Raw genomic sequence first — 27,290 nt, forward strand, 5'->3', positions numbered from 1 at the left:
GGATCTCTCCTTGAACTCCTCTAGGCCTTTGCACAGGCTGTTCCCTCTACCTGGAACATACTCACCCATCGTCTTTAACTGCCAAACTTCTACTCATCCGTCAAAGCCCACTTCTCTGGGAAAACCTCCTGATCTCCTGGGCAACAATAGTCATCAACATTTACCCATGGAGTCCACTTTGTGCCAGGCATTGTTCTAGGTGCTGGGACAGAGGAAACCTTCAGGGCTGGGGTAAAGAATCAGAGAGAGGATTTGCTTTAAATAAGGCAGTTAGGGAAGGCTCCCTGAAGGAGGAGGCATTTAAGCTGATGATAAGGATGAGGATTCAGCCCTTTTAACAGCTGGGACAGGAGTTCCAGGCAGAAGGAACGGTGAGTCGGGAAAGCAGGGAACAGAAAGGCAGTCAGTGTGCGTGGGAGGATGTGAGGGTGGAGAGGCCGGGAGATGAGGGTAGATATAGGACTCATGGGCTGGGCGTGCAGCCTGGATGTTATTTTAAGAGCTCTTGGACACCACTGGCCTGTTTTGAGTGAGCTGGGATGTGAAGTGTGTCCTCTGGTTGCTTATGGAGGACAACTCAGGGGCAGGAAGTGGGTGTGAGGAGCTGGCAGCGGGTTCCAGCTGAGGGGCCCCTGTGGGTCCAGGTGAGAGGAAGGGGGGCCTGGCTGAGGTGGGGGCGTGGAGGTGGAGGGACGACCTGGGGGCAGAGCTGAGAGTTTGCTGATGGTGGGATGGGGGGGCCTTGGGGACAGTGGACGCACAGTCTCTGGCCTCAGTGGCCGGGGGCTGGAGCTGCCATTTGAAGCTGGGAAGACTGGAGAGGAACTGGCTTGGTCTGTGTGTGGGGAGGGGAGAGGGAGAGAAGGCAGACATGTTAAATTGGAGCTGCCTGCGAACCATGGAGGAGGCCAGGAGGTGTGGCGGGCTTGCTGGGGCCCTGGGGGCAGATCTTTTCCGGTAGGTTCTGTGGTGGCATGCTTCCGAAGCGAAGCCTTGGGCCCTGAAGCTCAGTGAGGAGGAAGCTGCCTGCAGACGCCCCCAGCAGGCCCCGCAGAAGCCACAGGCCTGGAGGAAGTGAGCAGCTCGGCCCCCGCCTCTGGACCAGCCTCTGCAGACCCCGCTGACCCAGGGACCCCAGCACCTACTTTCTTTCAGAGCCCGGGGACCACCATTCGAGCAACGTGGCCTTCACTTCCTCACGTGCAGGAAGCGCCAGGTGAGTCGTCCTGGCGTCTGTGCCCGTGGGAGCCCTCGGCCGCCAGGGCTTCCTGCCTGTCCGTGGTTCTGGGAGGCCGAGCGCACACAGGGAGGGCTCCTGGGGGTCCGGAGAGCACAGTCTCAGCCGAGGGAGCTGGGCAAAGCAGCGCCCTGAGCCCCGTGCCTCCCTCCCCGAGGCCAGGACAGGTAGAAGGGGCCAGGTGAACAGGTTTCCAACAGGTTTCCCGTCCCACTGCGTCCCTTCCCAGAGCTTCATCCGATGGGTGGAGCAGAAAGGCCTCCCCTGGGTTCAGATGAAGAAACTGGCACCCAGGGCGGGAAGGGACTGCGGGGGCTGCTGATGGCTGGAGGCGCTCCCAGCTCTATCTGCTCTGCTCCCTGTGGCGAGCATCGAGTCCAGCCCCTTCTTGGAAAGAAGCATCAGGGCCGGAGAGGGGAGGGGGTTTGTCCAAAGTCACACAGCCAGAATGAGGAAGAGCCTGCCCGGAACCCAGGCCTCCCAACCCCCAGGCGGGCTTTTTCCTCCTCTCTGATCACATCCCTCAAACCGGATCCTGGGGTCCGAGAGGAGGATTGGGGATTTAGGGCACGAGGTTGGCTCAGAGTCACCCCCTCCCCAATTCAGGGCAGAATTGCCCCCCAGTGTCCCCAGGCTGGCTGCTGGTGTGATGAGGCGGCCCCAGCGCTGGGAGTTCCTCCATCCGACCGCGGCAGGGTGCCCTGCCACTTTAGCCCAGCCTCCCCGGGGGCTGGAGCTGACCACTGTCCTCTGCCGCATGACACCCCTGCCCCAAATGTCCATTTGGGGCTAGAAACGCTGGGGAAGACCCAGGGGCTGAAGGGGGAGAGAGGGAGGGCAAAGCAAAGCAGGGGAGGAAGTGAGCCCCGGGGAACAGGAAGGAGGCCGGGCTGGGTCTGAGTCTGCCCGTCCCAGGCCCGGGGCCAGCCTGGCACCCTGCCCTTAGTGAGGATGCTGGACCTTCCCAGCGAGCATGTGCCTGGTGCTTCACAGGCATGAGCCCCAAGACCCCTAAACCGCCCCGAGAGGCTGAGGATGATGAGCCCCACTGCAGAGAGCTGTGTTCAGAATCGGGGGCCAGGCAGAGCCAGGCCACCCTCCGAGAGCCAAGCCTGCACAGATGGGCGACGTTGCCACACCAGCTCCAGTCGGCTCACTCCAAGGCTGGTGGAGCTGCTCTGTGGTCGTCTGCCTCAGGCTCAGGGGCCCAGAGGAGACAGGCCCGGTGCCCACCAGGAGCTCACTGTCTGTCGGTCTCATCCATCCGTGTGTTCCCCTGTACCAGCCCCATAGGAACCCACCCAGGCCCACCCTGGATTTGCCCCTAAGCTCAGCCTGAGGGTTTCCTGGGTCTGCCAAGCTCTGAGGAGTGGGCTGCCCCCTCCTGTGTGCTGATGGCAGGGGCCGGGGGGCTTCCTGTCTGCTGTGGGAGAGCGGTGAGCTGGCTGCTCTGCCCCAACCAAGGGGGCACCTTTGCTCTGCCAAGCCTTTGCTCAGGCTGTGCCCTCAGCCGCACGCCTTTCTCCACCCCAGTGGAGGCAAGGACTGGCACCCTGCATCCTTCCCATCGGGGTCCTTGTCCCCTTCCCCAGGCAGCGCGGTGACTTCTCCACCCACAGCCGGCTCCCACCTGCTCCCGTGCCTCCTGGTCAGGAAGAAATGACACCGAGTGAGCATGGGGCTACTCAGACTATGACTGCCTCTGTCCCCTCCTCCCCCAGGGCCAGCCAGGGAGAGATGGAGGCCGAGTCCTTGTACAACCTGCTGCAGCTACCCCAGGCGGGCCCACCGGTGGAGGAGGAGCTCCCACAAGGTACGAGGCTGCGGGCTGGGGCGTGGTGGAGGGGGTGGGTCTGCATCGCGAGGACCAAACAGGCCGTGCCAGGGCACATGCGATGCTTTCCACGGCATCAGCTGAGCATCCAGTTCTGTTCAGCCTCTGCCTAGGCCTTCTGCTTTAAACCTGACTCTCCTTACCCCCTTGCCTGCTTCTGGAACCTTCCACAGTTATCCCCATGCCCCTCCAGGTTGATGGTGATGTTGGGGATGTGGAGGGTACTAATTGCTATGTGGGCCTACTATGTGCTGGTATGTGCTAAGCACTTCTTATATGCGGCATCTCATTGATTGCTCTGAGGGTGGGTGTTATTATCTCCTTTGTGCACATGAGGAAACCGAGGCACAGAGTAATGGAACAGAGTAACAGGTGACTGTTAATAAATGGTGGAGCCGGGATTCTGAACCCAAGGAGGGTGGCTCCAGAATCCAGGCAGTCCTGGGGAGGTCTGCAGAGATGTACCTGCCATCTTGCAGAATGGAGAGTCTATTGACCGGCTCCCTTCACACCTGCGGGTCTTTTAGAAAAGAGGGCAGGCATAGGGTTGGGGAGGTTCAGTGAGAGTGGGCACCCCTGTGAGCGAGGCTCTGTTCTGAGCTTGGGGAGCTTGTGGCCACAGCCCCTGAAATCTCCCTCCGCGGAGATGCTTTGAAAGGAGGATGGTGACAGGTGCCCAGAGCTGTCACCACCGTGTTACAGAAAAGAAAGACAGCAAAGCAGGAAGCAGCCCAGGGCCCCCTGGGCAGGGCTCTGAGTGAACTCACTGGAATTCAGGTAGCCTTTAAAACCGAAGTGTGAAGACGGGGAAAAGTGTGAAATACTCTAATTGACAGAGCAGACGGGGAGGCGGGGCGCCCGGCCCAGCGGCCTTCCTGCCAGGTCTGCTCTGCTGCTCCCTGTCGATGGATGGCTTAAGACCTGAAGGCATCATGAAGAAAGCTGCCGTCCCCGCGGTCGGCCTCAGTTCTTTGAAAAAATATTTATTTTTTGTTTTATGGTTTATTTAGAGATACTTGAAGTTCTGGCAGGCAGAGCTGGAACACGGGGTGATTCAGAGTGGCAAGAAATCTGCTCCAGGGGGGCGGGGGCGTTGTGTCACCACAGCCGTTCATTCATTCATTCATTTAGTCACTCACTCGTTCACTGCCTCCCTCCCTCACGCCGCTCTCCAAGGCCGTCCAGCGCCCCGCTTTAGCCACCCCTCTCCTGTCAGAGGACACGGGGCTGGCAGTACGCAAAGATTTTCAGAATGTCTAGGAAAAGTCTCAGCCGGGTCATGTGAAGACAGAGGCCATGCATTTTGTGAACTTGGGCAACAAAATACCCACTCGGCGACTCAGTTTCCCCCACATCCATCAGAACAAGATGATCTCGTGGGTCCCCTCAGCCCTGACATTTGGTGGGTTCCATGAGTCTAAATGTGGGGAAGCTGCTGATCCAGGTTCTGGGGCTCCGAGAGCGAGCCAGGGCGGCCTCTGTGTGTCCACGCCAGGAGCCGGACAGTGTCAGGTGGGCAGTGGGGATCCACCGGGGCCCCTTGCAGCCCGGGAACCTGGGCTCCCCTGAGCTGTGGCTTCCTCTTATGTAAGTGGGTAGAATTGCCAGATAAAACACAGTTAGGGGCCGGCTCCATGGCCAAGTGGTTAAGTTTGTGTGCTCCAATTCAGCAGCCCCGAGTTCACCAGTTTGGATCCTGGGCGCAGACTTACACACCGCTCATCAAGCCATGTTGTGGCAGCGTCCCACATAGAAGAACTAGAATGACCTACAACTAGGATACACAACTATGTACTGGGGCTTTGGGGAGAAAACAAAAGAGGAAGACTGGCAACAGATGTCAGCTCAGGGCCAATCTCCCTCACCAAAAAAAAAGGATACCTTTAAAAACAAATCCCTTAAAAAAACAGTTAAATGTGAATTTCAGATAGACAAGAAATAGTTTTTGAGTTTATGTTCCCAAAATATAAATATTGCAATGTCTGAGGATGAGCTGGTGCTTATGACGGAAAGGAGGAGGAAGGGTGTTGGGGGTGTGGCAGGAACAGTATGAGCAAAGCAAAGAGGGGTGGAAGACGGGGCACGTCCGGGAAACCCAAGTCACCGTGGACGTTTGGTGCTCAGGGTGTGCGTGCATGCATGGTGTGTGTCTATGACTGTCTGTATGTGCGAGTGCATGTGTGTGTGTGTGTAGGTGCGCATGTGTGAGAGTACACGCGTGTGGTGTGTGTGTGAAGCAGCGGGACCACAAATTCCACTTGCAGTCATGATGCCAGCCCCACGGGGACCTGTGGGGACAGAGCTCCTGAGCCCCACAGGTTCCACATGCCAGTCATGCTCCCTCTGCTTCCAGGACAAAAGAGGAAATACGTGCCGCCCACATCGAGGAAGGACCCCAAGTTCGAGGAGCTGCAAAAGGTAGGCGGCCTCTGGGGGCGGCGTTTCCTCTTCTGGGGGTGGGGCTGACAGGTGCCCCGCCCCTCCCTGACCTCAGGCCCTGGGCTCGGGAGACCTGCTGAATGGCCACCTGAAGGAGCGTTTATTGAGCGCCGACTGTGTGCCCCATGGCGGCTGAGAGGGATCTGTCGTCACCTCCATTGCAGAGAGCAGATAGCAAGGCTCGGAGAGGTGACGCGACCTGGAGGAGGCACAGGGCTGACCGCCACAGAGCTGGGTTTGACCCAGGCCGTCCGCCCCAGAGCTGGTGCTCCTTCACTGGCGCGACTGCCCAAGGCAATGGACAGCTGGAGAAATGGGCAGGAACAGGCGCGGGTCTCCCGGTGAGGCTCCCCATGGCCACAGGACTCTCTGGCACAGGCTCGGGGCCTCCACTTTCCTCTGCCCTACTTCTCTAGCCTCCATGTGGCCTTTCTGTGGCCTCCTCCGGGGAGGCCTCCTGGCCTGCACCACCTGGCCTGGACCCATGTTCCAGCCCTCCCTTCCTCTCTCTGTTTCCCTCGCTCTCTCTGTCCACCTTTCCCACCATTGGGCACCGGGACACGGAGTAGAGTGGTCCCTCCTGGAAAACCTGGCGGGGTGCCGACCCATGGTCTCAGTTTGGGTTCCTCTAGATGCTGCTCCTGAGATAAGGACGTGGGTGCAAGTGGTTGAGCTGGGAGGTGATCACAGGAGATGAGGAAGGAGAGTGGGAGGTAGGATGCAGAGGGAAGGAGCCACCGGGGCGAGTGATGGAGCAGGTGACAGGGGTGGGAGCTCGGGCCTGCTGGGCACCTGGGAGCCAGCGTGGAGCAGCGCCTCTCGGATCCTCCCGGGTTGGTGGGTGGGCAGCCGGGTGTATATCTGCCAGCTCCCGGTTAGCTCCCGCCGCTCCCTTAAAGGGGTGGGACACTATGTCCCCGGTGTTTCTGGCCCGTGGAGCACAGAGGGACCACCCTCGGGAGCGTGCAGAGGGAGCGGTGCTGTGCACCACCACCGTGCAGTCTGTGGGACGGGCAAACACCAGCAGCCCATGTTACCAAATCCTTACACAGGGAGAAGTGGAGGGTCTGTGGGAGCCCAGAGCAGGTCCCTAACTCAGCCTGTGAGATCAGGGAGGGCTTCCCAGAGGAGGTGGTGTTTGACCTGGCCTCGAAGGATAGGTAGGAGTTGGCAGGTGGCAGGAGGGCATTGCAGGCTGAGGGTAGAGCTGAGCCAGGTGGAGGACCAGGCGAGAAGTGGCCCCGGGTCAGCTGTCCCCTTGGCACCTGCAGGTGCTGATGGAGTGGATCAACACGGAGCTCCTCCCTGAGCACATTGTGGTCCGCAGCTTGGAGGAGGACATGTTCGACGGGCTCATCTTGCACCACCTTTTCCGTAAGCAGCTGCACCCTCCACAACTGGCCGGCAGGCCCCACAGGCAGGCTCCTCACCAGCCTCAGCCTCCCACCCTGCAGAACTCGAGGGGCTGCAGGTCTTGCTTTTTCTCTGCCAAACCGTGGACTCTGCTGCCTGCACACTGCCTCTCCAGCATTTATGGAGCGCCTGCTGTTTGTAAGCTGCTGGAGATAACAAAGAAACCCGTGTCCCGGCCAGGGGCTGCCCTGGGCTGCTGGAGAGGAACAGGCCCCTTGGGAGACAGCCCTGTGGTAGAGGTGGGCTGGCTCCTGCTGGGGGCTCCTGTCTCTGTCCAGAAGGTCCTTGTCACCTCTCCCTTCGCTGGTGCACAGTCACGTGCCTCCATGGCTATTTTCTGCACGAGGCAGTGAGGTCCTGGAGGGGCGGTGGGCCTGACTCTGGCCTCAGCCAGCCTGGGGCATGGGGCCAGACTGTGTTTGGAGCCCTCTGTGGACGGGCCACAGAACAATCCTACCAGCCACCGCTGATGCTTCCTGAGCACCTGCCACGTCATGGCACGGTTAATCCTCTGGGCAACTCCATCCCCATTTTATAGATGAGGAAAGTGAGGCTCTGAGAGGCCTAGTGACTTGTCCAAGGTCTCAAGGAAGAAAGCAGAGGAGTGAGGAGGCTAAGCTTTAACCACTAAGCCACACTGCCCTGCAGAAAGGAAGTGCACAGAGCTGTGCAGAGGGTTAGGGGCTGGGACATAGGGGGCGCTGAAGTGAAGAGGGCCAGTGGGGGCAGCTCGGAGGGCGGGGGCTTGCTCAGGTCACACCACCTGCATGCCCAGGTGAGGAGGGGACAGTGCCCTTACCCCCTGAAGGCTGGCCAGCCTCCTGGAGGAAGCCCAGGGGCTGTGGGTCCCTCTGACCCGGCTCTCTCCCCGCTCTCCCATCCTCTCCACTGGCTCACTGGCTTCTCTCCACCCCCTTCTGACCCCTCCTGCCCTCTGTTCTCAGAAAAACTGGCCGGGCTCAAGCTGGAAGTCGAGGAGATCGCCCTGACAGAGGCGAGCCAGAGACGCAAGCTTGCGCTGGTGCTGGAGGCCGCCAACCGGAGCCTGCAGGTGGAGGAGCAGCAGGCCAGGTGGAGCATGGAGGGTACGTGGGGCCCCTGCCCAGGGCTGGGGTCGGGGAGGGCCAGGGGCTCCGGGGTACCCAGCAGGTGCGCTCGTTCCCCCTCAGGGGCAAGTACAACCCGGGGGGCTAGAAGGGGCAGCAGCCTCAGGCAGGGAGGACTCACTTCTGTATCCACAGGTGTCGCTGCCGCAAAGCCCGGCCCGTGGGGATAGACTCAGTTTTGTCACCGAGGCAGCTGCTATGTTTTGAGCTCCAAGCACCACCTGGGCCCAACTGTCCCCTTTCATCACGGAGTTTTATCTGCAGTGCCAGCCAGAGAATGGAGAGCATGAACCCCCGCAGACCGCCCCCCGCCCCGCCCCACACCGCCCGCAAACAGTTTAGTGTGAATTTCCTGCTGTTCCATCTCTGCATCCTCCCCATTTACCAGATGAGGAAACAGAGGCCAAAAGAAGTTAAGAAGCTTGGGTGGCAATGACATAACTGTTTTCAAGCCCGCTTTTTATTGGGCTCCCTGCCACTGCCTTTGCCACTGTGCTTAAATTCTCACATTCGATAATGCATGTTTATAATGTTGACCCCGAATTAAGTCCCATTCAGCTGAAATCTAACCGCTGCTCTCCCAGTGCCCTGCTGTAGGACAGGACATTTAGCGTCTCCAGCCGACATCCCTGTCTAAACCCCATGCACAGGGCGGTGCGCCCTCGGGCTGTATTCACAGAGGTGGGATGACTGCGGCAACGTGTGGCTCTTTTCATGTCTGAATATCTCTCCAGAATCTGCCTTCAGAGGGCTCGACGCAGGCCTCCTTGTCTGCAGAGGGTTGCTGTGATGGTGACGAAAGCTCCATGTGGCCCCAGGATGGTGGCCCTCTCAGCTCTAACCTGGTACCCTCTCCTCTCCCAGCCATCTTCAGCAAGGACCTGTTGGCCACCTTGCATCTCCTCGTGGCCCTGGCCAGGCGCTTCCAGCCTGCGCTGCCCCTCCCAACCAATGTCCAGGTGGAGGTGATCACCATGGAGGTGAGGGGCTGGACGTGGGGGTCCCTGTGCACGGGCTGGGAGTCTCCGGTCCGCTTCACCATGCCCTGGATTTGGGGGTGCTGCGTGGGGTGGGGACCAAGCCAGGCCGTGTTCTCGGGAGCCTGGAGAAATGTCAAATCCCGCGAGGACGGCAGTGGGGCGCTCGGCTGGAGCTGTGGGTGGGAGGTGCTGAGTCCAGTGGAGCCGGCAGGGGCTCAGTGGGGCCACGGAGAGATTGGTGGGCCAGCCAGTCCTGCTGACATCATCAGATGGCATCTCCCTGGGGTGTTAGGAAGGTCCTGGCTGATGCAACCACATCGCAGGGGCTAAGTGGCCATCTCTTTGTGGCCTTTCGGGAGCCTTCACATCAGTGAAACACAGCCACAGCCCTTGTCACTCACTCACTACCTGATGGCTGTGACGATGGTTCCAGGGGGCCTTTATGGGCTTCCCCACCCCACAGGGCGCTCTCTCTCTAGCACGTGCAGGACTGCGCTATAGTTAATGCCCCAGGAGTCCACGGCTTCTCTCTCAGACAGATTCTCAGCACCACAAACAGGTCCCCCCACCTTGCCCCCGTTCCTCCCTCCCCCACCCTCTGAACAGCAGGGCCTCCTACGTAGGGCTTACCTTTGACTCACCCCAACAGAACAAGCCAAGTTTGGCCAAACTCAGGTGAATTCATTCTTACTTTTTCCAAAACCATTGATTAAGATTCTCCACTCAGCAGTTTCATGGCTTTGTTTATACTTCTTATGTAAATCAGAGGTGACTTTATTTCTTCACTCATTCGTTACTCATTCATCCATCCATCCACCCATCCATCCATCCATCCATTCATCTATGCATCCATCCTTCTATCCATCCATCCATCCATCCATCTATCCATCCATCCATCCATCCATCCATCCATCTATCCATCCATCCATCCATCCATCCATCCATCCATCTATCCATCCATCCATCCATCCATCCATCCATCTATCCATCCATCCATCCATCCATCCATCCATCCATCTATCCATTCATCTATCCATCCATCCATCCATCCATCCATCCATCTATCCATCCATCCATCCATCCATCTATCCATCCATCCATCCATCCATCCATCTATCCATTCATTTATCCATCCATCTATCTATCTATCCATTCATCCATCCAACCTTCCACTCGTCCATCCATCCATCTGTCCATTATTCAGACCAACACATGTTCATTGACCCCCTGTGAGCCAGGCAGTGGGTGAGACTCTGAGGACGCCTGGGGAACAAGGCAGGCATGGCGCCATCCATGTGGGGTTCAAGGCTCATGGGGAAGGAGGACAATTAAGTCGAACCACTGTGATGAAGGCTGCCCAGGAGGACGCCCTGAGGAGGGCAGGAGGCAGAGTACACGGGTCCCCCTGGGCTGCGTTGGCCACCACAGGCTGTTAGCAGCAGTGTGAGTCCCAGAGTTTTCCCAGGTTGCTCAATTCCTTCCTTTTTTCTTTCTTAGCGCACCAAGAGTGGCCTGAAGTCCGAGAAGTCAGTGGAACAGCTCACTGAGTGCAGGTGAGGGAAGGACCGGGGACCGGGCAGGGCTGGGCTTTGGTTTTGGGGGAGGTTGGCAGTGGGCCTGAGGTCGGCGGAGAGAGCAGACCTGCCTGACCCTCGTGGGAGGGGCCTCACACTCTGCGGGTCCCCTCGGCCCTGTTGTGGCACGCTGGGGCCCTTCCATCCTGCTGGGCCTCGCAGGGCGGGCCCCTTATGGACCATTCGGCAGGCCCACCTCCACAGCTCATTTGTCCTCTGCAGAGCCCAGCAAAACAGGCAGACTGGGGTCAGAAGGGGCGCTTGCCCTCAGTCACAAGGTCACCTCACAGCCACTGGGGGCCAGGAGGGACCCAGAAGTGCGGTCTTTGACCTCGATGCTGTGCTGGCTCCCTCAAGCCCGGCGTCCCAGTGCTGCCAGGCAGCCTCGGCCGCGGCGGGGAGGGGCTGTCGCTGGGAGGGGCCCTTACAGCCCGACAGCAAGGCCCCTCGGGCCTCCCGGTGCCGGGGGCGAGGGCACCAACACTTATTGAGCGCCTACTGTGTGCGGGGTGGGGGACTGGAGTGCCCAGGTCAGCCAGCTGCTGGCTCTTCGTCTGTCCGGGCGAGCAGGGCGCCCGGCGGAGCTCTGCCGATGAGCTCAGGCCTCCAGGCGGTGCCGGCTGGGTCTTTCTGGGTCGGCCTGAGAGTGGGCTACTTGCAGGACAGTGGTGGCTGCTCCTTTCTTGTCTACACTGACTGAAGGCCTACTATGCGCCAGGCGTTGAGCTGTATGCTTTAGCTCCCCTGGCTCATTTAACCCTCATGAAGCCCAGCCGGGTGGAGTAGCTTGTCTTCAGCTCACAGGCTTGGCAGTCGGCCCCACCTGAGCTTAAATCCTGGCTCCGCCTTGTGTGAGCTGTGTGATCTCAAGCAAGTCACCTCCACTCTCTGAACCTCTTCACTCCTCTGAAAAATGGGGACCCCTTCCTACCTGCTGGGGCTGCTGTGAGGGCTGGAGATGATGATGTGAGGGGGGCCCTTCCCCTCCTGCTCCCGCTTGACTCTGAGGCCTTCCAGTCTGTGGCTCCTGGATGTCCCCTGGGGAGGGTGGGCTCCAACTACTGCGACCGATGACAAGTAACCACTGTGGCCCAAGTGAGTGAGCTGAGCGTCGCAAAGGGCGGGAGGCAGACGACCCTTGCTGGCCCCTCACACCTGCGGGTCCCGTGCACACACCGGCCCCTTTAACCCTCCTGAGGACTCCCCGGCAGGAAGCCTCGTTCCCGCTGACCCAGTGAAGCTGTGGCTCCCGGGCACCCGGCCCCCGAGCTGCTCGGCGCTGGCTCCACAGAGCCTCAGGCCTGAGAAGGGGTTTCAGGTACTTGGGTGGGAGGCTGTGGATGGTGCTCATGACGCCACATCCCTCCCCCTTCGCGGCTCCAAATCTCCCCTCTCAGCCCTGTTTCTGGACAGGAAACCCCGTGGGGCTCCCCTCTGGCACTTGGCTGGTGTCGCGGGCAGCATGGAGGGGTCCGTCCCTCCTGGCGGGCTGCTGACGCGGAGCCCTGGGTCCAGATTCAGGCTGCCTCGAGGGCCACGGGCAAAGGGGCCCGGCTCTCCCAGGAGAGCGTGGCCGGCTGTGGGCCCAGACCCTCGCTTTGGGGGGCCGGGGCTGGGACAGAAAATTAAACAGCAAAGTCAGAGAAAAATGGCTCAAAAACAATAAAAATGGAGTGAAAGAAGCCAGACACAAAAGAGCACGTACTGGATGATTTCGTTCATGGGGATTTCTAGAACAGGCAAAAGTAACAGACGATGAGAGAAATCCCAGCAGCAGTAGAGTTTGTGGGGTCGCGGTGGTGGGATCACACACTGGGGGTGCTCACTAGGGGGGTGAGCACGCAGGTGTGGGTCTCCGTAACATGCACAAGCCATAAATTTAGCATTTGTGCATTTTATTGTGTGTATAATATACGCCCCATTAATCTAAAACAGCAACCACAAAAACAACCAAATCCAGACGTTTCTGGGAGTGGCCGCCTCGGGGAAGGGTCGGCCTGCTTCCCACGGGGTCCTGCTGCTTCTGGAGACAGACGTTGGTCTCTCCGTCAGCCTTGTGTGGTTACGTCCTGTCATATCAAGAAACCATAGGTCTGAAGACTTTTTTTAACCATTTGTTTGCTTTTTTTCCTCTACCATTTTCCCTGCAGCACAGAGCAGGACCAATCAAAGAGTGAGTACTTTTGTCACTGAAGGAAACCTTTTTCTACTGGATAAGTGTGAAAACAGATGTGTAAAGATGAAGGGTTAATTGCTGGGGGTTCTCTCGCACTTCCCCTGTGGTCTGCTATTCGTATCTCAGCCTTCTTGTCTATTTGTCCCTCCTTCTCGCTGTCCATCCACAGGTCTGGCTCTTCTTTCTCATGACACCGCTCACACTGGGAGAGAGATTTGTAATTCCCATTGCCGATGACGGCGCAGTTGTTAAGTGTGGGGGCTCTGGAGCCAGGTGGCTGGGTTCAAACACTCGTTCTCCCGCTCATTATCCACGTGAGCTTGGGCAAGTGTCCGTCTTAAGCTGTCTGTGCCTCAGTTTCCTCATCTGTGAAATGGGATCAATAAGGGCACCTGCCTCTTAGACTATAGTGAGGGTTAAAAGATAATTTGTGAATATGTTTAACACAGGGAATGCTTAATAGTGATTGTTCAATAATGTGACTGCTGCTTTTCTTTTTGTTTTTGTTTTTTTGAGGAAGATTAGCCCTGAGCTAACATCTGCCACCAATCTTCCTCTTTTTTGCTGAGGAAGACTGGCCCTGAGCTAACATGCGTGCCCATCTTCCTCTAAGACTACTGCTTTTGTGACAGAGCTCTTCAACAATCAACTGATCCAGCCATTCCTTCTTTCATTCATTCATTCCTCAGTCAGTCGGCCTGGCCAGCTGTTCATCAATCCATCTATCTATCTATCCAACCATCCATCCATCCACCCATCCATCCATCCATCCACCCATCCATCCATCCATCCACCCATTCATCCACCAACCCATCCATCCATCCATCTATCTATCTATCCATCATCCATCCACCCATCCATCCATCCATCCACCCATTCATCCATCCATCCACCCATTCATCCATCCATCTATCTATCTATCTATCCATCATCCATCCACCCATCCATCCATCCATCTACCCTTCCATTCATCCATCCATCTATCCATTATCTATCCGTCCATCATCCATCCACCCACCCATCCATCCATCTACCCTTCTATCCATCCATCCATCCATCTATCTATCCATCATCCATCCACCCATCCATCCATCCATCTACCCTTCCATCCAACCATCATCCATCCATCCATCCATCTATCCATCATCTATCCGTCCATCATCCATCCACCCATGCATCCATCCATCCATCCATCTACCCATCCATCCATCCATTATCCATCCATCCATCCACCCTTGCATTATTTTTCCTCCCTGCAGCCCTCCCTGCTTAGGACACACAGCTGTCTGGGCAGGAGGTTCTACCAGGGCACCTCGTCTTCAGAGGTGGAAATAATGACCTGTGAAGGGCTTCTGAGAATGGGGGCTGAGGGATGCTGAATGGGGGCAGGAGGGAGAGGGGAGGTGCAAGGGAGGCTGGTCAGAGTCTGCGTACGTGTGGGGAGGGACATCAGAAGCATGTGGGGGGTGCCCTGGGAGCAGTGTTATTAGGGGGCAGCATGAGGATGGGTCACACAGTGAGGGGCGGGACACAGGGCAAGGCCTTCTCCAAACCGTTGCCAGCACGTTCATGCTGTTCTGGCTAGTGTCATCTGAGGGCACATTTGCCCTTCATCTCCCAGGTCCTTCAGTGACACAGTTTCCCTGACCATAGGCCATGAGGTCAGGAAGGGACCACTGCTGTTCCCTCCGTGTTTACGGGTCTGTGGGGCATTTACTGTGCATGATGCTAACTCATGCTACCTTTCCTCCTTCACTAACAAGGGAACCGAGGCACAGAGAGGTGACGTGACTTGCTCAGAGTCACACAGCTGCAGTGGCAGAATCCAAAGGCAAATTCTTCTACCCAGTTTGGGTATTCGGTGTCTGCGGACCAGTCTCCCCAGGGGAGGCGCGTTGGCTGCAAATAGCAGGAAGGCAGCTTGTGGGAAAGGGCACGAGCCCGAGGACTCGCGGCGTCAGAGGCTGGACGAGAGCCTAGCTGCTAAGATGCTCCCTCTGTTCTCAGACCCCGTGGGCATGACTCAGCTGCTGCTGGCGCTGGCCTTTGCACGCTGCAAGCTCAGACACTCCGGGAGGGCTCCATGCCCTCATTCTGCCGATCGGGGAACGCTGGGGAGGAGACCTGTGGGCTGAGTGTCAGTCCGGGCCTGGGCCCTGCGCAGCCACCTGTGGCAGCTCCCGCAGACCTGTGGGTGGAGCAGGAACCAGAGAGGAGGCAGGGCAAATTCCTAGAGGAAGGGATGGCGGCCAAGGCGTCCACTGCAGAAAGGATGAGCATTTATTGAAATCCTGCTGTGTGCCCGGCCACCATGCTGAGTGTGTTATCTGCTACCAAGTCTGATCTTTGCAACAACACCACCTAGTAGGTATTATCAGCCATACTTTACAGATGAGGAAACCAAGGCACAGAGAGGGGAGGCAATTCCCCCAGGGCCACACAGCCAGGGGAGCACTGAATGTTTGGTTTGATATATTTATGGTGGTTGAGTTTGGTGACTCAGACCCAGGCCCGTTTTTTAATTCAAGAACCTTAAGGTAAAACCACAGCTCCCTCCAGACTACTTGGGAAACTTTTGTGGAGAAAAAGTCCCCGTTCGGCACAGAGATCATGGCATCGTAATGGGGTGTTTGTTGGCTCTGTCTGCAGAGGACGTGTTTGATGAGTTATTTAAGCTGGCTCCTCAGAAGGTGAACGCCGTGAAAGAGGTGAGCGCGATCAACACCCCCCCTGCTGCCTTGTGCCCGGGGTGGGGACACAGGGGAAGGCACGGTCCACGCTGTGCACCCACTGTGCGCTGGCACCTTGCAGGCTAGGGGCTTCTGTCTCCATAAGCGGGAGGGTCACGAACCCGAGCCCTGGGCCTGAGGGCATCGTCTTTCCTTGGGTAGGCCATCGTGAACTTCGTCAACCAGAAGTTGGACCGCCTGGGCCTGTCTGTGCAGAGTCTGGACACCCAGGTAGGGACTCGGCTGCAGGAAGGGCCACAGGGCGCGGGCGGGAAGAGGGCCCCGCAGGCACCAGGAGCCGGCCACCCCCACGGCCTGCAATGTGTCACCTCACGGAGACTTGGGGTTTGCTCTCCAAGGGGAGTGTCGCTGGCAGCAGCGTCGCCACCCAGGGCCACGGTGGGGACCCCGTGAGGTGGGGAGAGTGGGAGCACCTTACAAATGGGGTGATCGATGCCGCTGTTATTACTTTTCATTGCTGTAAAGTACCCGCTTTTCAGCTCTTTTTTCAAAATCACTGGTGGACTAGCAGATACCAGGACTCACGGCCCGCGAGCTGCCTGGGGGCAACTGCGTGCGTGCCCGGTATTTATTGGTTGTGCGCTGTGGGCCAGGCTCTGCCGTAGGTGCCGATGTAGCCCCGCGTCTGCAGGGTCCCCGAGCACAGCCCACCGTGGCTGGCCCGCATCCGGTCGTCCCGGGGTGGGAACAGGACCTCGGCAGTCAGCCCTCCACAGTGTCCGCGGCCTTCCTCGAAGGCGCTGGGTCCTGTGAGGCTCCCTCGACGCAGCAGGGGGCTGGGGAGCCGAGAGGCTAATTGCCTGCCTGGGGTCTTCGGGGGACAAGGGGCCTGCTGGACGCGGCGGTGTGGGTCTCAGGCCCCCTGGGTTCTGGACACAGCGTAGGGGGGAAGGAGAGGGCAGACCTGGTCCCAGATGGACGGAATGGCTTATGACCGTCTTAGCCGGAGCTCAGACAGACTGTGACATCAGCCAGCGAGGAATGGGGTTGACACGCTTCTGTATCTGGTAGCTGAAACCAGGAAAGCCCTCACTGTGTGCCAGGCCCTGAGAAGAGCTTGGCATACATTAACTCATCAAATCCTCCCTACGCCCTGAGGTGGGAACTGATTCTATGCCATTTCACAGATGAGGACACTAAAGCACAGAGAGGTTAATTAACTTGTCTAAGGTCACACAGTGATTAGTGGTCGAGGGGATTTGAACCCAGGCTGCTGAGGCCAGAGTTTGTGCTCACGACCCCTTCACATGGTGGCCATGTGAGACATTTGTGTGTGATATGGTGTGGTGACGTGGCAGGGTGGAGACACCAGACTCCAAAGCCACATGGGGACATGTTGCTTCTGGGCTCCGAGGACGCCTCCTCCACATTAGCTGTGTGATGTTGGACCTGGACTTCTCTGAACCCAGGCTCTTCTTCTTATAAAACGGGTTCAAGGATACCAACCTCACAGAACTGTGAGTACTAAGTGAGATGATGGAGTTGGTGTTCAGTACACCCCCTGGCACTGTGGACGTGCGACAGAGGAGAGATCTGCAGTTTTATTATGTTTCGTGTGGGTACAAACAGGACGATTTCCCAGGCTTACATTCGACCTGTTTCATCCTCACTTCTCCCGTGTTAAATACTGGCGTTCGGAGAATAACCGTGTGTGGGAGGATGGTGGTTGCAGGCTGTCGGGGGAGAGGCGGTGCTGAGGTCCCGGTGTTCTGGTGGTGTTACCAGGAATATGAGCAGAAAAGATTTCAGGGCGAACCAACACCGTTGGAACAGACCCACTAGGAGGACATTCCCTGAGGACCCGGAGAGGAGGCTTTCCTCGATAGCCCACCTCGTGTTTCGTATCTTTGCAGAGATTTCAAAGGATTTTATTAGCATCGGACGTGCTGGGGAGGGCGAGGCTCTGTGTCTGCACACAGACAGACAGACACATTAGTGTGGCAGTGGCAGCATGAGCCAGAGTGCCATGCCCTGCCTTTTCTCACGGAATAATTCTACGCTTAACTCTGTTTTCTCCTGTGCTTCTGTAGCTCATGGAACAGGATGTGGTTTAAAAAGCGACATGAGGCTATGTCACAGAAAATGTAGAAATAGCTCATTTTATTGAGCACGCACGATGGGCCAGGCAGCCAATAACCGCTTTGTATCGGCTGCCGCCGATGTTTCCAACAACACGGCAAGGCCAGGGAGGTCATCCCCATTTCTCAAAAAGGAGGCTGAGGCTCAGAGAGGTTGTGTGACTTCTGAAGGGCCATGCAGCCTGTGAAGGCAGAGCGGGCTCCGCCGGGCCGTCCAACTCCAGCCCCCCTTCTCTGCAGTTCGCAGACGGCGTCATCCTGCTCCTGCTGATCGGACAACTGCAAGGCTTCTTCCTGCACTTGAAGGAATTCTACCTCACTCCCAGCTCTCCTGCGGAAATGGTGAGTTTTCCAAAGATGTTCCTCCACGGTCCACGTCAGAGTGCACACATCTGTGGAACCGGCACGGCCAGTCTTTACTTATTTACTTCCAGGAGAAGTGGAGGATGGAGGAGAAATTTGTTTGTCATGTGTCTGCCCATCCGTCCATTCATCCACCCCTCTACCTTCACACCTATCCATTCACTGGCCCACTCCCCATCCACCCAATTCGCCCACCCATCCACCTGCTTGCCCATTCATCCATCGATCTCGCCATCCATCCCTCCCTCCCTCCATCCATCCATCCATCCATACATACATCTATCCATCCATCCATCTGTCCATCCAGTCACTTGCCCATCCATCCATCCATCCATCCATCTGTCTGTCCGTCCGTCCGTCCATCCATCCACCCATGCACCCATGCACGCATGCACCTGATCCCTCACTTTCTGAGCTCTTGCTTGGTGTCTGGCCCTGTGCCGTGTGCGCCATAAGGACAACCCAACAGAGCTCCTGCCTCGGAGGACCTCCCATCTCACCCCCTGTACTCTCAATGCTGTATGGTCTCCCAGGGTCACGATGAAGCGCGTTGACTCGTGGCGGGTGGGTCCCTGGGGGGCCTGAAAGAAAGAGTGGTTAGTGTTAGCTGAAGGAGCCATAAAGGCTCCTTTAAGACTGTGTAAGAGGTGACACGTGAAGTTGATTAGGGTTTGGTTTGCAGAGTGAACAAACTCTTCCTAAGGCGGGAAAACAGCGTCAGCCGGGGCTTGGATGTGGACGAAGGCAGGACCGTCTGGGGGCTGCGTCTGTGGCTCCCTGGGCTGCAGGAGTGGGCCAGGGTATGGCCAGGGGGGGTCTGTCCTCGGGTGCGGGGTTCCCGTGTGGGCCCTGCAGCCCAGGAGGCTGGTTGGGGTTTGGCTGCATTAGCCCAGGCAGGAGGGTCTGTGGCCTGACCCAGGGAGGGGAAGGGGCAGGAGAGGATGGTGATGCTGGCGGAAGTGACAGGACAGGACCGGCCTCCCGCATGCAGCCTTCAGCATCCCCGGGGCTTCCGCGTCCCTCCTCTGCGCTCTGGCCCTGTCCCACGGACCCGCCACAGCTCCTGGCGGAGGCTCCTCACGCTCTCCCACCTCTGGGCTCTGCATAGGCTGTTCCCCTGCTGGGAACGCCCTTGCCACACGGGACATCCACTCCGAGGGGAGGGGATCCTTACTACTCCCCCAAAGAGGAAACTGAGGCCCACAGGGGTGGCGACTTACCCTCGTTGTCTGGCTCCACATCGGGGCAGACGTGGCAGAGGAATGAGCATCCCGCCCGGCCGGAGGCCCCGAGTCCGGCCCCTGCTCACCACCAGCTGGCTGCCTGCACCTCAGGCTTCTTGTCTCTGAAGTTGGCTGACGACCTGTGCCCTGTGACCCCTCAGGCCACGAAGGTACTAGGAGGGAGAGTGGAGAGCCATCGAGGTGGGAGCATCGGGGGGCCTGTGGTCCCTGGTCTCCCCACCCAGCCCAGGGCCGGCCGGCAGTCTTCATGGCCATCAGCCCTCCAGGAGGTGACACTGGATTGTGGCCGGGAGCCGTTCCTGGTGCCAGCCTATGGGGCCTTTTCTGGGAGGAAGAAAGGTTTCTGCCCCCTTTGACATGCCCGCGTGTCCCCGGGAAGGGGGATAGCTCGTGGCCCTGGGCTGTTTCAGGACCCTTGGGGTAAAGCTGTACACCCTGGACCCTGGCCCAGTCCCAGGCCGGTCTCCCCTCTTCCAGGCCTCCCTCCCTCCCTCGCACAACCGCAGCCCCATCTGTCCCCTGCCTCCGGCCGCCAGCCCTGCCCCCAGGCTCTCCTCTGGCGTTGCAGCCCCGGGTGGTCCAGCCCCACCTGCCTCCCCAGCCTCCTCCCTGTCCCCATGCCGCTGACTCCAGGCGGCAGCCGCAGAGCCCCGGCAGCCCTTACGCGCTCGTCCAAGATCTCCAGGTCTCCGCCCGGGCCATCTCTCCTTTGTTCCCACCCTGCTAGCCCCGCCATGGGCTCTGATGCCTTCCCGCCTCCTCTGAGCTCCTGGGCCTCAGTGGGCCCCTGAGCCATGGCCCCTCTCACATTCTCTGCCAGTCACCACCCACGTCTACCCCTCCCGGCCCTTGACCCCATCCCTCCCTCACTGCACGCCCCTGTGAGGGGCTCAGGGAAGGGTCGTGTCTCCATCTTACAGAGGGGGAGACCAAGGGCCTGAGAGGCTGTGGGACTTGCCGAGGACCACTCAGCTGCTCGGTGGCAAATCCGACACCAGGACGGGCCTTCTGGTCCCCAGCCTGCTGTTCGTCCTCGTGCACCATGGGGATGCCATCTTCAGTGGGCGTGCTCTCCACCCTCCCAGGAGGCAGGGTGCTCCTGAGGTCAGGATTGATTTGGGCTCAGAGTCCCATGGCCGGGATGTTGGGCGAGGAGCGAACAGGCCGGGGTGGTGCCGTGTGTGTGGTTCTGGTGGTGGCAGGAACAGTGGTCAGCACTTAGGGGTTCTTACATTCTCTGGGCACTGCATCCGTCAGCTATTGGCACAAAAGTGCTGCGTAACAAACCTCATGAGTAAGCGGTGGCTTAAAACAATCATTTCTTCTCACAGACCTGCGGTTGGCTGAGTGTGTGATCCAGCTCTGCTGGGCTCCCTCACTCATCTGGGATTGGCCAGAATCAGGCCATCTTGGTGGGGTCGGGGGGGGGGGTGGTCCAGCTCCACGTCACGTCCCTCTCATCCTGCTCCTGGGACCGGCACGAGCCGGGCCTCGTTGTCTCGTGGCAGCGGCAGAGACCCAAGAGGCCAGCGGAACACAGCAGGCCTCGGCTGGAGCTGGCGTGGTCACCGCCGCCTCACTCTGTCGGCCAGGGCAGGCCCCGCAGCCCGGTGGGGACACACTGCGCAGTGTGAGGCTGGGGCTCAAGATTTTGCTCACTGCCAAGTGGCCTGATGTCCACGCCCTGTGCGCCGCCAGCCTGCTGGATCCCCCATCTCAGAGCCCCCTTCTGAACGTCGGCCAGAGGGACGGACGTCGGGGAGGAACCAGCCTTTCAGCTCAGCCCCTGGGATGAGCTCTCACGGCAACTGCAGGAAACCTGCGCCGCAGGAACGTCCAAGAGAAGCGCCGAAGGGGCCATTGGCCGAAGAGGCAGGGCCAGCGGCCCCTCCTGAAGGGGGGACCCCGCAGAGTCGTTATCTCGGCAGAGCGGCCCCTCCGAATTGGATTTCTCGTCCTCAGACCTTCTTTGCCAGTGGTGTTCACGTGAGACTGCCATTCGCTGTGGGAAGAGGAGTCAGGGATGAGGGAGGGATGCAATCATCTGCTCTGCAGAGACCGGAGCTCTGAGCCAGGAAGGCTCGGCTTCCTCCCTACTCAATCATCTCTCCTCGGGAGGGTTTGAATGCGTCCTCCCGGGGCCGTGACCTTCCCCTGGCCGCACGGAACGTGGTAGCTGTCCCTTCATCATCTCAAATTGGGCACGCAAGAAAAGTGATGCTTCGAGCAGGACGTGGTGAGACAGTGCTGGAGCCCGGGGCAGCTGCTCCTGGTTCCGACTGGGCGTCGTCGAGGACGAGGGTGACAAATCGAAGCTGGCGTGATCATTTTTATAGTGTCGGTAGCAGCCAATCTCACAGCACCAACTCCTTGAGGGCAGAGGGGGTCTGTTTTTCCCCCGTTGCCTGGCCAACGCATAGTAGATGCTCGATAAATATTTTTTAAATAAGCGAATGCATGAAGTGTTTCCAAAACACTGGTCCCATGAGGTGCTCTGTAACAGACAGATTCTGTGGTCAGACGACTTAGGAAAACATGCAAAGTCTTGAAGGTTGGTGACGCACCAAAACAAATTCAAGGCTCTGAGAAGTCCTTCAGGGAAGGATTTCTGGATTACTTTGTTTGAGCCAACACTTCCCAAAATAGTTTGGTCACAGACACCCGTCTCCCCCTACACCCTGGATCACGCTCTGGGAGATGCTGGCTTAGAGAGTGAAGACATCAAAGGCACAGCTGCAAGGCAGGAGAGCACTGTGCTGAGAGTCTGGTCTCAGTGTCTCGTTCCCTCTCTGACATTGACTTTCTGTGCATCCTGTGAATAGTGGTCACGGTGAGAAGGTGAACAATGGCAACAATTGCAACCCTCCGTTTGCAGGCTACTTCAGTCTGGGGGGAACACCTGGGGACACAGTGACAGGAACAGGCCATGCAGCTCTGATCTGCTCACTCTGAGATTTCCTTTCCTTTTGGCTGGACATCCCACAGGTGTGTCCCACCTGCCTGGGGGCTTTGGCATCCCGTGACAGCCTTTGTTTCTTCTTCTTCTTTTTTTTTTAAAGGTTTTATTTTTCCTTTTTCTCCCCAAAGCCCCCCAGTACGCAGTTGTGTATTTTTAGTTGTGGGTCCTTCTAGTTGTGGCATGTGGGATGCTGCCTTAAAGTGGCCTGATGAGCGGTGCCATGTCCACGCCCAGGATTCGAACCAGTGAAACCCTGGGCCACCGCAGTGGAGCTCGTGAACTTAACCACTCGGCCATGGGGCCGGCCTCTGTTTCTTCTTCTTGACTGACTATAGTGGGACAGCCTGCTGGGCCAGTGATCCAGCCTCTCCCACGCTCTCTCTCACCTCCTGGACCTGCCCCCAGCGCAGTTGCTCTGTCCACTGGATGCTCCAACAAGAGCTCTCCCTCGCAGAGAAGGACCCTGCTCACTCCGTCTTCCAGATCCCAGGGAGGGGCTGCCTGTGCTCCCTGAGCGGCCCACCGTGTGCCAGCCGCCAGCGAGGACTCCGGCCCCTGCCCTAGGACTCAGCAGGGGTCCTTGGGGGTGGGTGCCCCTGCCCAGTGTCCTTGGACCGGGACTGTGACCCACACCCCTCTCTCCCTCAGGGAGAGTGCTTTCTCAGGGGGCCTTGAGCTCCCTACATGTGTCCTGCCTCCCGGCCCTTGCAGGAGCCCAGACCCAGGGAATTGTCAGGGAGGCCCTGGCTGAGGCCAGGCCCCTGCTGTGCCTTCATCCCTCTTTCAAATCTTGCTTTGTGGCTCCAATTCTGTGTCCATCATCACATCGGAGCCACACGGCAGCCTTGGAGATAGCGGCTGGAAGATGTGCTGTCCCCATCGGACAGACGACGGGACTGAGGACGTGTACTTGTCTGGCCTGTGACCGTCACCTGGTGGGCATTGGTGCACGGACATCCAACCGAGATCTCAAGAGGCAGCCTAGGCAGGGCTGGCTTCCCCGCATGGGCCTTGCTCCTCTTCAGCTCTGCCAACCGGCCTCTAGGACCCTGGCTGGGTTGCCATGGGAGCTGCCCGGCCTGTTTGAAGCGAGCTGTGGGCCTGGGATGGCTGGCAGATGGGGAAGGAGTGGGACCAGCGTGGCTGGCCACCCGTCTGGGACGTCCAGCCCCGACGGTGGACCTATGGGTGACTGAGATGGTTGAAGGAAGGACCTGCGTAAGGTCCCAGTGTATCAGGGGCTCAGCTGGCTTTAGACCTCACTCAGCCCGCTCCACCCCGCACCTCTCTTTGTGTGCACCAGGGGCTCCACCCCGCACCTCTCTTTGTGTGCACCAGGCTGCTGCCCCAGGCGAAGGGCGGGGTCTTTTTGGTTGTACCTGAGGCCTGTGGGAGAAACTAGCCTTGAAAAGGGAGGACCCCATTCACAGAGGGTCTGCTCTGAGCCAAGGACAGACAGGGCTCCCCACCCGGTATCCCGCATCAAGGCCCCTGGGAAATGACAGGGACCCCACTTTGCAGGTGATCAAGTGGCGGCCCCAAGCGACTTGCCCCAGGTGACCCAGTGGACAGGCTGGGACCTGAGCCGGGTGGGCCTGACTGGCCGGGCACTGTCTGCCGTGCTGGAGGCAGTGAGCAGGCGCCTGTCCAGGCAGAGGGGTGAGGAAAGGGCAGGGACCGGGGGAGGGCTGGCTCCTCCAGCCTGCTGCACACGGGCATCAGAGCGAGACAGACCTCGTTCTGGCACTTTCTGTCATGTGAGCCCCGACGAGCTGCTTGGCCACTCTGAGCCTCGGTTTCCTCATCTTGCTTTGCCCATGGAACTTGGCTGTTTCTGAGGGGGTCTCTGTTGCCTACAGGGTTGGGGGCTGCATCGGAAAAGATCAGGATGAACTCACAATCCTTCCCTGGCTAAGTATCCTCACCTGGTCAGACTCACCTCCAGGCGTCACCTCCACCAGGAAGCCTTCCCTGACCCCCCGGCTGGGTGCCCCCCTGACAACTGCCTTTCCCACTGGAGGTGGCCTCCTTGACGCATGATGGACATCCTGGATGAGGGGTGGGCCTGGCACTCGGGGGCCAGGGCCTAGGGGGGCTGCCTCATTCTGCTGACATCTGACGGGGTCTTGTCATTGTAGCTGCACAATGTCACGCTGGCTCTGGAGCTGCTGAAGGATGAAGGCCTGCTCAGCTACCCCGTCAGCCCCGAAGGTGAGCGCTCGGCACACCAGGGTGCTATGGCTCTGTTCCCTGGGCAGCCAGCCTCTGGGGGCACCCGCAGAACAGGGGGAAGGGCAGTGTGGGGGGGGGTCAGGCAGCTCGTGTTGGAGTGGTCCTCTTGCCTGGCATGGGGGCAATGAGCATTTGCCAAGGCTTCCTGTGAGGGGCACTGTGTCCACAGCTTCCAGTGACCCCAGTGGAGTAGGGGGTCCTGGGGAGAGGAGATGGGGGCCAGAGGTCCCTGGGGACGGGTGTCCAGAGACCTTGAGGAGTTCCTGTGTTGGGGGCACCCCGGGAGGGATGCTGGGCACAGCTGGACCGGGGGAGGAGGGAGGCAAGGCCATGTGATGGGACGGGGGACTCAGGCCGAGCGTGACCAACTGTGCCGGTTTGCCAGCATTCTCCCGGGTTTAGCACTGAAAACCTGTCCCTGGAAAACCCTCTGTCCGGGGCAAACTGAGTCGGTTGGTCACTCCCCTACCCGGGCCTCCTCTTCTCTGCTCTACCCCACAGACATCGTGAACAAGGACGCCAAGAGCACGCTGCGGGTTCTCTACAGCCTGTTTTCCAAGCACAAGCTGAGAGAAAGCACGGACGGGATGTCCTGTGGATCCCCGAATTAACCGTCGCTGCCCCCAAAAGCTGCTTCTCAGAGCCTGCCTGCTGGGTCCAGCCGGAGGGCCCGAGGGCCGCAGAGGGATCTCCTCCACTTCCCTGTGTGTCTGTAGCGCTCCGGCCTTCCCCCCCGCCCCGTCTCCTGTTTCCATCTGTCTGAATATGTTTGAACCCACTAGGCGTGGATCCTTTTTGAGCCAACCTCTGGCCTCACTCAGTTTATTTTAACAAAGGTCTTTCCGGGAGGGATTTGGGGAGCCTGCCAGGGTCCCGGGAGGGGCTCTGAAATATGCATAAATGCGTCTCAGGCAGCCTCTCTCCCCGCGGCTCCACCCCTCACCTCTACGGGCTCCCTGGTTGGGTGGGTCAGAGGAGAGCCCAGCGATGCTGACCTTTCTTCAGGCTTGAGGGTCTGGCTCTGGGAGCAGGAGGGGCTTCAGGTGTGAGGGCTGATGTCCAGATGTCCCCACACGCAGCTACTGCTGTCCGCCCGCCTCGCACTGGGGGTGTCAGGCCCCAGGTCACCATCCAGAGGCGGGAGCCCCATGTGCTTCCCACACCAAGCCCCCGAGCCGCTCTGGGAAGTTCATTCAGTGACTTGCCAGAGGCGCCATGGGCCAGGCCCGCCCCTGTGGGTGCGATGGGGAGCTTCGCCCAAAAGTTGTGCAGAAGAAATCTTTGTGGTTGATTAGTGGTCAGAGCGTCTCCCAGCCTGTCCCCGAGAAGCTCCCGTCCATGTCTCTGGTGAGACCTGGCACTTGCTGCGGACATTTCTCAAAGAAAATGTTCCTGTAGGAGGATTATGAATATGGGTGTTCCAGGAGCTGACGTCTGACGGGAACCAGCCAGGAGGAGGCGCTGTGGGCAGGGGTGAGGGCCTGCCGGGGAGGCGGAGGTGGGAACCTCGGGCTGCCTCTGGGCTCCTCCCCTGCTCTGCCAGCTCCAAGCACCCATGGAGGATGGAGCCCACCAGCTCTGGGGTTGTCACAGTTTGACGGCCTTGGATTTGGGGAGGTGCTTTGGGGCAGTGGGCCAGCGTGGGCCAGGCCATCTTTGCCAAACCAGCTGGTGGAGCTTGGGTCGGGGGGGCGTCCTACAGGCAGGGACGTCTGGAGGCCTTGGAGTTAGTGTCTGAGTGTGAGAAGGTCTGGGGTGGTCTTCCCCCCACCCTGCCACCATCCACCTGTGCCCCTCACCTCCTGATTCACAGGTCATTAGGCGTAGATGAGGTCGTGAGGGCGGGCTCCCCAGGATGGGATCAGTGTCCTCATAAGTAGAGGACGAGAGACCAGAGCTCCCTCTCTCCACCGCATGAGGACACACAGGTGCCATGTGCCAGCCAGGAAATGCGCCCACACCAGGAACTGAACCTGCCAGCACCCTGATCTCAGACTTCCAGCCTCCAGAACCGTGACAAATAAACGTCTGTTGTTTAAGGCCCCAGTCTACGGTATTTTATTAATGCAGCCTGAGTGGACAGACGGAATCTCAGTACCATCATTCATTAGGGAAATACAGCTAAAGCCACAAGGACCATACACACCCAGAGTGGCTAAATTGAAAAGACTGACAGTAGCAAGTGTTGACGAGGATGGGGAGCAGCTGGAATTCTCAGGCATTGCTGGTGGGAATGCAAAGTGGTACATTTACTTTGGAACACAGTTTTGCAGTTTTTTTTTATAAAGTAAAACATGCACTCACCATATGACCCAGCCATTTCACTGCTAAGTGTTTACCCAAGCAAAACGAAAACATATGTCCACACAAAGACTTACACGCACAAAGTGCTGCTGCTACTCGTAAAAACCCGAAACTGGAAGAAGCCAGATGTCCATCACTGGCAGATGCACGAATGGCAGCGTGTGCAGACGATGGGGTTGTGCTCAGCAATGAAGAGGAGAGAGTGTCGGTGCAGAGACAGGGCGGATGACAAGTGGCATTGGGCTGAGCGAAGGAAACGGCACACAGGCCACATGCTGTATGACACCGTTTATTACAAATTCTAGAAAAGGCAGAATCATGGCGGCAGGAAGCCGACCAGCAGCCCCAGGGCCAGGGGAGCTGGAGAAGGGGACTGACAGCGAGGGGAGCGAGGGAATTTCGGGGGATGATGGGATGGTGGTTACACCACTGGTTACGTTTGTCAAAACTCGTCAAACTGTGCACTTAAAATTGGGAACATTTACCTTTGGTAAATTATTCCTCAATAAAGCTACAAAAAATTAATTAAAAAATTTTTAAATTTCCCGTCAAACTGAAGAAGGGTGAGGACTGCCTGCCTGCAGTGGGTGAGGCCTGATGA

At 58.5% G+C, this 27,290-nt stretch overlaps 1 protein-coding gene and 1 long non-coding RNA gene across 3 annotated transcripts; one reads left to right on the forward strand and one right to left on the reverse strand.

The window, feature by feature from the left end:
- The first annotated feature begins 386 nt into the window (after positions 1-386).
- PARVG (parvin gamma) lies at positions 387-26,431 on the forward strand. 2 transcript variants are annotated; one of them, XM_070599848.1, is made up of 14 exons: positions 387-644; positions 1,156-1,216; positions 2,959-3,050; positions 5,425-5,489; positions 6,782-6,884; positions 7,868-8,008; positions 8,894-9,009; positions 10,507-10,562; positions 12,734-12,756; positions 15,409-15,467; positions 15,651-15,719; positions 17,828-17,929; positions 24,292-24,364; positions 24,887-26,431. In XM_070599848.1, exons 3-14 carry the CDS (start codon positions 2,975-2,977, stop codon positions 24,994-24,996), a joined length of 993 nt encoding a protein of 330 aa, XP_070455949.1. In that variant the 5' UTR covers positions 387-644; positions 1,156-1,216; positions 2,959-2,974; the 3' UTR covers positions 24,997-26,431. The 2 variants fall into 2 exon arrangements, with proteins under 2 accessions (XP_070455949.1, XP_070455948.1); XM_070599847.1 differs by lacking the exon at positions 387-644 and having other exon boundaries at positions 668-1,216.
- LOC139080270 (uncharacterized) lies at positions 17,845-19,297 on the reverse strand. Its single transcript, XR_011534621.1, has 3 exons — positions 19,171-19,297; positions 18,451-18,531; positions 17,845-17,979 (listed from the first exon to the last, which is right to left on the reverse strand). It is a non-coding gene; the product is annotated as an uncharacterized lncRNA (long non-coding RNA).
- Positions 26,432-27,290: the final 859 nt, after the last annotated feature.

This window comes from Equus przewalskii, chromosome 29 (assembly GCF_037783145.1).
Source record: "Equus przewalskii isolate Varuska chromosome 29, EquPr2, whole genome shotgun sequence".
Classification (NCBI taxonomy): domain Eukaryota; kingdom Metazoa; phylum Chordata; class Mammalia; order Perissodactyla; family Equidae; genus Equus; species Equus przewalskii.